This window comes from Eurypyga helias, unplaced genomic scaffold, assembly GCF_000690775.1.
Source record: "Eurypyga helias isolate BGI_N326 unplaced genomic scaffold, ASM69077v1 scaffold7522, whole genome shotgun sequence".
In the NCBI taxonomy this organism is placed as follows: Eukaryota; Metazoa; Chordata; class Aves; order Eurypygiformes; family Eurypygidae; genus Eurypyga; species Eurypyga helias.
This window is the reverse complement of record NW_010237752.1, coordinates 18729-29061: the sequence shown is the minus strand read 5'-3', so window position 1 is coordinate 29061 and position 10333 is coordinate 18729. Positions and strand designations below refer to the sequence as shown.

The 10333-nt window shown below is 47.8% G+C and overlaps 1 protein-coding gene across 1 annotated transcript; it reads left to right on the top strand.

Moving 5' to 3' along the window:
• The first annotated feature begins 1726 nt into the window (after positions 1–1726).
• On the top strand, positions 1727–4877 carry DCUN1D3 (DCN1, defective in cullin neddylation 1, domain containing 3). Its single transcript, XM_010147566.1, has 2 exons — positions 1727–2157; positions 4182–4877. The coding sequence occupies exons 1-2, from the start codon at positions 1727–1729 to the stop codon at positions 4663–4665; spliced, it is 915 nt and encodes a 304-aa protein (XP_010145868.1). The 3' UTR covers positions 4666–4877.
• The last annotated feature ends 5456 nt before the right edge of the window (positions 4878–10333 follow it).

Sequence of the window (10333 nt, the reverse complement as noted above, 5' to 3'; positions counted from 1 at the left end):
AAATTATTCTTGGACACGTTAAATTGAACTTTACTTGCCTATAAAATTTGTGCTGCAAAGTTGATCCTCAGAGTGGTTGGATGAAAGGATGTACGAGGGGTTCGTTCATAGGTTTTTCTTAGCTCTGTCTGTGCGTTATGGGCTTAAGAAGAGGAACAGAGGAGGGGAAGGGGAGCCAGGTAGTTGAATCCAGCATCTGGCTGTTGCAGTTGTACTAGCAAAAAACCCTTGTTTTGCTTATGAAACTGCGTGTGTACTGTTTTCCCCACACAGGTATAATGGCTGAGAGGGGATTTATGTCCGTGATCCTAATAGCCGCAGAACTCATCTGCACTGGTGTTCTAGCTGATTTACAGATTCAGACAGGGGTTTGGTCCCAGAAGAGCTTTATCCAAGAGAGCAAACAAAAAACCTGATGTGACATCTATTTTATGTCCTCATTTTTAAATTTTCTCTCTCTTTCTTTCTTGTTCTAATTCTGTAACATGGAGTCGGTAGACAAAGACAGGGCAAACCGAGTCTATGTTTGAGGCCTTTCCTAACTGACAGTGGGGATGAAATGCAAATAAGTGGGGAAGGGAGGAATATGATAAGCAATGGCTTTCTTGGAGTTGATGTTTCTGAGAAATGGACTGCCTGCAGCGTGGCTGCATGCTGATAGGGTAGTGTCAGCGTGTGACTTTGGCGTTAATAGGGAAAATTTAAGAAACCTTTTCTGTGGGTAAAATATCTTTTCCAAATATGCAAGGCTTTAGCATTGTGATTTATAGAAACAGAACATGATGAAATCATTTGGGCATTTTAATTTTTTTTTTTTAAATCTGAACTGGAATTACCGCTGCTGTATCTGTAAGTGTGTCTGAAAAAGTTTCGTTAAAAAGGCCCCCTCCCCCTGTCTGTCCCGGTACCTCTGTTACCTGAAGGGAGGAGCCCACTTGAAACAGTGAATAATTCCTGCACCCCATCTTGCCTGAACAGTGGGTGTTGCCTCCTTTCTGCATACATGCTCTGTGTTTTAAGGGCAAAAATCTAGATTTCAAACTCTGTTAAAAAAAAAAACCAAACAAACCACCCACAAGTGTCCCCCTGAAAATGCACCTCTCCCCCCTCCAGCAAAAAAAAAAAAACCAAACCAAACAACTTTTACCCCTTTGGTGAAAGTACAGTCTAAATCTAATGCTTGAGTCCATGCCAGGTGGTCCCATCAGTGTCCCCCCCTCCTGCTTTGTTTCAGTGTCTTATATTCTGTAAATAAAATGTGGGTGTACTTTAAAAAACCATTTCCTTCAAAACATTTCTGGGTTAGAGTAGTCTGTCTTGATGAAGCCTGTACATGAATCAACCTCTTTGTAACCTATGTTACAGTAAGAATTTTAGGAATTTCCTTTATTAGGGCCCATTAGTACTGCAGCCACTGAGTGAGCTGCATTGATTTCTAGGTAAAACAGCCTGAAATTGCCTGAAATTTATGGCATATGCCAACCTGCTCTACACTACTCCTTTTCAGTGCACAAACCTTAAACATCCTGAAGTTGGTCACTTGCTGGTGAATGTTATCCCACTTTTACCACTTATAATATTCTTTGTGGGGAAAAAGGGATTTGACTCTGGAACTGTTTTTCAGGTCAGCTGACTGCTGGTGATGGGCTGGTGAGATGTGCTGACGAGCAGCTGCGAGGGTGTCCGTCAGCAAGGGGACTGCTCTAGGAGCTGGGCTTGTGACACCATGGGCCAGTGTGTCACCAAGTGCAAGAATCCTTCTTCTACCCTTGGCAGCAAAAATGGGGAACGGGAATCCGGCGGCAAGTCGCACAGTAAGAGAAGTGCAGTCCACAAAGATGACCATGGTTCAGCTTGCGGGAAGTCGCTGGGGGATATACTTGTGAATGGGACAAAGAAAACAGATGCTGCTGTAGAGTCTAGTCAGCCCCCCACGTTTTCTGGAGATGGAAAGAAAGACTCTGTTTCCAGCGCAGAAGAATCTTCGCTCCAGAGGATCGGGGAGTTATTTAGGAGGTATAAGGATGAACGGGAAGATGCCATATTGGAAGAAGGAATGGAACGATTTTGCAATGACCTCTGTGTTGATCCCACTGAGTTTAAAGTACTAGTTTTGGCTTGGAAATTCCAGGCTGCTACTATGTGCAAATTTACAAGGTTAGTTCTTGTAGAACTTGTAATTATTTTCGTATGTTAAAGTATATCCTGTCGTCTCTGTGTTGGAGAGACAGCCTCACCTACTTATTTCTGCTCACACTTACGTTTTGATCACATGAATTCGTACCACCACAGAAGGTAAACTTTGTGTCGTCCTCTCTTCCCCTTCCCCTCACAGTGGGTTTCAGAACCGAAAATGTGGGTTTGGACATAGTGGTACTAACAAGGAAGAGTGTAGTGAGGTTCTGTAGGCATTTGTTTATTTGTGATATACCCAAAGCAGCTTTGCTTTACTGATGCTGATCCAGCATCATCTTGGTGACGAGACTGGACTGATTTTCACTTCAGAGTAATGTGAGATTCCTTAGTAATCAGTACCAACTTGTTATCCTTCTGGGAAGGAAGGACAGACTGCTTCCCAAGAATTGCTCGTGCCCAACCAGTGCTAGACCTAATGTCTTTCTTCCGAGGGTAATCCTGTTGAAGCAGAGAGAGGGAAGGCAACACACGGTGTTTGGACGCTGGTAGCTGTCTCCTGCTGGCTGACAGGCGATTGGTATTTGAAGTGCTACCTGTCCTGGGCAGGGAGGTCAGTCAACAGGCTTACAGCACGTGTGATGCTACAGGAAAATTTACCAGGGAAAACAAACAAAAAAACCCAAGCCCAAAACTGCAGCAGCCACCCCCCCATCTGTTATTGATGTCCAGGTAAGAGCAAGTCAGGACTTCCCACAGGGACGTGCTGAGAGACTGAATATTTTATTTGTTGGCCTGGCTCGGTTGGTTTGAGTAACGCTACCTCTTTGCACTCAGCCTTTAACTTTCCAAACTCCTCTGGTGTTCTGAGGCTTGAACCAAGCCTCTGCTGCACACTGAGCACAGACAGCTTTTCCAGCATCCTCCGAGTCTTTGCGGGTGTGGGAGTGTGTCAAATGGATGAGTTACTCAGGAATGCAGATGTGGATTTACGAGAGGCTGATGGTGCAGGGATTTGCTAACACTGTAAAGGAGTTGCCAGCGGTGTCTGTGATTCTGCTCAACCACCGTGAGTTTTAACAACATTGTTTTGACTCTCCTGGAGAGAGGGCAGATGTGGTGGTGAGAGGTTACCACCTTTTACTGGCACGTTCCAGGATACAGGTGCTGATCGACTTCCTCCATCGAGGAAAGCAGCGCATCCTCTCTCCTCCTGCGTGCTGCCCCGTCTCCCGTCTTCCTCCAGCCTGTCCCCTGTCAGTCTGCTCGCTTTGGTTAATGTTGGCTGCTTATAACACTGGTTCACAAGAAATCCATTGCTAGGTAAAACAGCCTAAAATTGCCAGAAATTTACGGCATATGTCATCACTGGTTAGAGAAACTGGAACTAACCATCCACCCACTTGGCCAGATCATTAGTCGGCTAATTAGGACAGGCCTGCTGCTTTGAGCCGCGTTGACGGGCTGGGTTGTAGCCTGCACTGTGTGATGCCGTGCTCTCTTCCACTCTCTCAGCAGGTGCCTTGCTGACCGTTGCCATTGGCACACTTTTTATTTTGCAGGCTGGAAGAGCAACTAAAAACCACAGGAAAGCCACCAGTGATAGAACGGCCTGCCCAGAGCATGGGTGTTTAAGCATGGGCAGCATTGAACCAAGCTGGCTTATATATGGCCCTTCAGTGCATAAATGTGGTGTTTTCAAACATTTGGCACTTCTTCTGTGGTAAATCTTACTCCCTTTTTACTGTGAAAGGCACTGGATGTGGTATTATTGAGCAGTCAGGCGGCACGTTCCTTCCTGAACGCTGACAGTGCCCCAGCAGGTCAGAGTGGTGCCTCTGGTTCCCCAAGCCATGACAAATTTCTTGGAAACAGCTCCTCTTCCAGTAGCTCCCGTCGCCAAGGTTTTCGTGCCACCTGGGCCGGGAGCACAGCCCGTCTTGTCCAGAACCCTTCCAGTTTGGCCTAGCCGAGCGGGGATGGGCAGCGTTGAGCGCATGAGGTCGGAGGGAAGCACCTGCGCTAATCTCTCTTCCCTTGCTTCCTAGGAAGGAGTTTTTTGAAGGCTGCAAAGCAATAAACGCAGACAGCATCGACGGCATTTGTGCGAGGTTCCCCAGCCTCCTGAAGGAAGCCAAGCAGGAGGACAAATTCAAGGATCTCTATCGCTTCACCTTCCAGTTTGGCCTGGACTCTGAAGAAGGACAGAGGTCGCTGCATCGGGAAATAGCCATTGCTCTTTGGAAATTAGTCTTCACCCAAAACAAGCCCCCCATTTTGGACGAGTGGTTACGCTTCCTAATCGAGAACCCCTCAGGAATCAAGGGAATCTCCCGGGACACGTGGAACATGTTTCTAAATTTTACTCAGGTGATTGGACCGGATCTTAGCAACTACAGCGAGGACGAGGCCTGGCCGAGTCTCTTCGACACCTTTGTGGAGTGGGAAATGGAGCAAAGGAGAAAGGAAGAGGAAACCAAATGTGTTACGTCTTCGGACACAGAGGGCCTGTGTGCGGAGGACCAGACTTAGCAGCGACGAACGCAACCTGTTGCCCTTCATGAAATGTAAACTCTGGATGTTTCTGAAAATTACCGAGGCTCCAGATTTTTCTACTTTACACCTTTTTCTGCCTTGTCTTTGAAAGGGCTCTAAAATGCTGTATCATGTTTTAGGCACTTTCTTAATTTTGGTTATTCCTTTTACTCTTGCCCTGAAATATCTGACCCTGGCTACAAGATAAGCATTTTGGGTTTTTTTTTTTTTTTAAGGCTTCGGATTAGTATAAGGAAGTCTGATACTTCTTGCACAATGTAGATCTTTTTAGTTAGGTTAAATTAACATTGCTAAATTATACAGTGCCAGATTAAGTTTTTCATACTACATCTGTCAGAGCAGGTCTGTACTGTGTGTAGTGCTGTTTACATTGTTGAAATTTTAGGCTGTAATAATTTTAAGGTTTTATACTGAGATGAACAGCAGTGTTAACTGTTAACTATGAATGCATTAATCCCCCAGTAATAAGGCTCTAAAAAGCTACAGAAGCAACAGCTTTTTGTACTATGGCTAATTCCCATTTTAAGCTAACTCTTTGCGAATGAGTCCAGATCATTCCTCTTCTTTAGTTTGAATGTTGGGATTGTTTTATACGATTACTGTACCTGTCAGTCAACTGAGTGGTAGATGACAATTTGTATCTAAATCTCTTACGCATCACCTAATAAAAGAGCAGTACTACCTCAGTTTTATTGAAAGTGGACTTCTTGATGGACTTCCATTTACTCTGGAAGTTGTATTTTTGTGGTTACATGAGAATATTTTTACTTGACTAAAAGAACCAAAGGTTCTGCTTCTTAAGTTTGCTAAACATTGACAGAAGCACCACACAAACCCTAAATCTTCAAGGAAAACTGTGGTATCATTCTGCTTTAATTTGTTTGATTTATACCTAAAGTATTACCTTACTTGTCTGGCAAGCACAGTACTTCTACGTGAGGAACTACCTTTTGCATTAATATGGATGAACCCATTTTTTTAAAGCTATGTTCAGCTGCTGAATCGCAGTTAATACTCCACGCTTCTGGAGCAACGATATCGGCATCTGATGACAAAGTGTGTTCTTAGTGACAGCAGTGTAGGGGAGTCATTTTTAGACTGATTTGATAATGTTTGGATAGGAGTCAGTTTATTATTTTCCAATGCCTGTACTGGGACTATTTGCCTGTTGAAACTGTTGTGACTTAAAGGGAGTTTTATTAACACTGGTTGAAACTTTTTTGGTTATTGATGCTACCTTTTTTAGTTTCAGTATGTCCACTTTTCTACACCTTTTGGTACAAGGGACAATTGCCAAGGCTTTCTATGGAGCTCAGTACTGGCTTAATGAATTTGATACACTTCAATTACACACCTTTTGTGTTCAGAGCTGCATTTAGGGGTCATAAAACGGCTCCGAGCAAACAACCAAACCAAGCCCTGGACAGTCATCCGTAGCACCTGACGGCCTCTGCGGTATAAGGGTTTTGAAGCTAAAGGGGACAGATCTGAGGTGGCGAGCTCGTCGCTGGATGCAGGATGGCAGCTTTGCACATCTGCTGTGTACCAGAGGGGCGAGCGGGAAGAGGGAGGAGGATCTGCCTGAATTCTGGCCCTGGCCCTGCCGGCTGGCGTGCAGCCCGTGGTCTTTTGTCTGGCTTTGGTCTGAGATCGCAGATCCCTAATGAAACGTGGGTATTGAAAACAGCTTAAAAGCAACCCACAAGCCCCAGATCGCATCCCTTTCGCCTGTCGAAGGGGAGTTTGGTCCCTGCTGCTTTTGCAGGCTCTTGCCGGGAGGTGTGTTGAGCGGCGGTAAGCAGCTGTAGCTGCTCTCACTGCAGCGGAGTCGGGCCTTTGCAGGAGGGGAGCCCCGAGCCTCCCGCCTGCAGGTGAATACGGCCAGAGCTTTGTCTGTGCTGCTGCTGCCTGCGGGGCACAAGCACTGCTTGGCAGCAAAGCCTTGTTCTGACCTGGTGAGCGATGCAGGCTGAAGTGCTTGTATGACTGCACTATGGCGAGCCTTTTGTTGGTGCTCTTAGTTTTTAGAGGAGGAGAAACGAAATCCCCAACAGAGGCTGCTTTGCCTCAGAGTCCCAAATGGAGACCGATTTGACAGCGAATGAATCAGTAAGTTTGAAACTACTCATTCATACAGCTATTAAGTGCTTTGTTCATCACTTCACCTTTTTGTTTCCTAAAGGGAACTTAAAATGTCCAGAGCGTGAAAACTGTGCACATGGGTAGCCAGCGTGCGCACACGCGTGGCTGCGGCTGGTTTGTGTGCCAAGCTGCAGGGTGAGGGGTAGAGCGGCTGAAGGAGGGCGTTCATCTCGCCGTCTGAACCGGGTGGCAGTAGGGGAGCTGCTGCAGCGCGGCGAGGCGTAGCCATTTAGTGTTCCCAGCGTGACGCAGCTGCTGCTTCGTGGTGAACACGCGGGACGGAGATTGATTCCCTGTTGGGGAATGGACACGCAGGTCTCGCTGGCGTTACGTCCCGTGCTCTCAGGACGAGAGGGCAGCCTTGCTGCAGGAGCAACACCACCCATTGGGCAGAATACTTGCAAAAATAGCCAAATGATCTATCTAGCAAAGTACCATTTATTTTTAGCCTAACCTCAGTTTTTTAATTACCATTTACAGAATGCGTGTACAGCCAGACCTGTATCGGTTTTAAGCTCCTGACCCAGGAGCTGAAGGTGCAACTCTTTGGCAGTGCTGAAGGTTAGAGAGGGCTTCAGACCTTCCCTTGGGCTGCCTGGTGACCGTATGAGCCGAAACAAGATGAGGCTGTGCCCTGGGATGCTGCTGACCCTGTGTGGGCGTGGCTTTTGTACGTGTGAGAAGTCTAACAATACTGGAGCCTCTGAAAAGTGCTTGTTTAATGGTTAAGCTGTGAATATCTGTGGGACAGGCCAAATATATTCACTCTCCAGGTCATGTAATTCTAATCTTGTGTAGGGCACAGGACTGCAGTGAGCAGGGATGCTGATGAAATCCTTGAAACCACTGCAGCTATTTAATTTGTATTTGTAACTAAGATTATGCATTAGAAAACCTGATGCATGTAGTGAATCTGCTGCAACTTGGGATAAATGCCGGTAGGGAGCTGTAGAGCTAGCTTGAGCAGCATACTGGAAAACTGGTCTGACAGCCACACTCTGGCATTTCGTTGCCTTCCCTTATATGCAAAAAAATACAACTCCTGTAAACTTTACTCCCAAGTAATAAAACACCGATTACCTGCACCATATCACAGTTGGCAACACCTTTAAAATTTGGCTCCCAGGTCAACTGGAGGCTCAGTTGTGCTATTTCTTACTTGTGTGGGTGTGTTTCTGAGGTCAAAGACTATTGATTCAGGTAAGGATGTGAAAGATTCTCCTGTAGCTAGATGCAGCCCCTCTTCCTGAGGGCAGCGTGGCTGGCGGGGGGTGGGTGGGCTGTCGGTGCTGCAGGTGGCAGCAGCTTTGCCTCTGTGACTTGTTTCACTCCCTGCATGTCCGTCGGAGCCTAAAGAGCCCATGGATCGCAGGGCAGGTACTAGCCTGTCCCCGCTGGTTCCCAGACAGAGCTCTGCTCTGGCTAGTGACCTCGGTGTTTTCATGGCACTGTCAACATCAGTATCGTCCTTACAGTTCTAGGCTTTGTTTCCTAAAGAAAACCCACACCCAAACAAAAACCCCAGCAAAGTTAAACACCACACAGTTAATCGCCACCTTAGTTGTGCTGTAATTTGTTGGCTGAGGTTACATCATTCCCATTCATCGGAAAGTAATAGGCACTGTGAGTTTCTGAGTCTTGCAGCCTTCTATTCTGCGGTCTGATCCTTCTTCAGAAGATCCTCAGTAAATTGGGTGCCCAGTTTTGGCCCCCCAGCTCACTCTGCTCGAAGGGTGCGCATGTGAATTCAGCCTTTCATATTAAAAAGGAAGATGCTTAACCTGAAACTTAAACTTCTTCAGGGTAGTGTTTCGATACACAGCAAAATGTAAATAGTTTTCCAAATAAGTATTGAAAGCTAAGTGTCTGCTTAAGTTTTGTTGCGTGCAAACAAAACCACCAGTGTTAACATTTTCTCTCTGGGCTCTTGGAAGATTTGGGTTTATATTTTCAGCTGAAGTGAAATACATGAGATTGTAAGAAGGCTGTAACTCCTTCACCATGAAGTACATAGGTATCTCTACCTCTTGTTCTTAGACTTGAATAGGTCAAGGTTACCATTCTTTTCTCCCAGGAGGTTATGCCTGGATGAGTAATCTTTGCTTGTTGTGGGTGGTGTGGGTTTTTTTTTAAATTGACCCAAGTTAATATTATCTCTTTGCCATACTTTCTGGTATACTGCTTCTGATCTGCATGCGAGCGACCCTTTGGAAGGGAGCCGCATCAAGCTGGAAGCAGAAGTGTTGGCCCTCCTGGGTGCTCGTGTTGGAATGCAATAGAGCTACACCACGTGTGGCTCAGGGGCTTCTGTCATCACAGATCCTCCTCCCTGCCTGGGCTACCTGTGCTGACCAGAAACCGGAGGTGGAGCAGCTGCTCCCCAAGAGGGAGCCCTCAGCCTTTTCGTTTGCCCTTGAAGAACTTCCGGAACCCATGCGATGCAGTGCCACCAGCATGTTTTTCTTTTGATGGAGAATGGCTGCGTTGAGCGCCGTGCTGGGCCGGACCTGTCACACCCAGCAAGGACTGGAGCTGCAGACGGGCAGAGGCTGCGCACCTCCCGACGTCAGTCTTGCTCAGGATAAACCCTCGTGCTTGAGCAAAGCGGGAGTGTTCCCAAGGGTGCTGGAGGTGCCAGAGTGGCTTCAGCACTCAGCTGGGGTTACGCCAGCGCGGCGTTGAGGGATGCAGCCGTGTCTCTTCTGTGCAAGGCGTGTCCCTTGCTCCCATCTCCTGAAGAAAACTACGGCAGGCCGACGTCTGTGCGACCCCCGCGCAGGTGCCGTGCTGCAGCGACTCCTGCTAGATTCTTCTCCCAGTTTGAGGGGGCTGTGGGGTGTGACCTCTTGCACTATCTGTACGGGCACACGTTTCAGGAGAAGGGGTGTGTGTGTGAATGTGCTAGTGCTGCTATGAGCTTGCCTTAAATCACTGACGTGACGGCGGTTCCTCGCCGTGATCCTCAGCCTTCCTGTGGGCAGCGTTTAACATCCAGCAGGCGCTGGAGGGCAGCCAACCCTGCTTTCACAAAGCTGCGCTCTCTGCGTCATCGCGCTCTTTAGGTAAGGCTGCTGGGGGGTCGCAGGCAGGCAGAAGGAAGTCCGTCTCCAGTGCTCTTGCTGAAGTTGGGTTTCCCCCCGCGGGCTGGTGGTTGCCCGCTCCTGCATCCCTGCGTTTACCTGCGTGCTGCCGTTCTGCGCAGCGATGGCCGCTGGCTTTGCTCTTCCCGCGAGGGGCGACGGCCTGCGCAGAGGAGCCGAGGGCTGGCTGCTGGTCTCGCGCTCCCGTGCGCTGCACAGCAGGCGACTTGGCAGCACGCTGCTTAGTGTTTTGGAGCTGCGACTTTCTTAAAGTCGCGCCAGGCGCAGTTATCTTAAACACGGGCTCACTTTCTTCTCCGGGAGCTTTAAAGAGCCTTTCGAAAAGGAGAGCTGGCAGGAGTGGCCGGAGGGCCTCGTGCTGTTAGTTGTTGAGTAACTCGAGTTCCAGGAGACGTGGATGC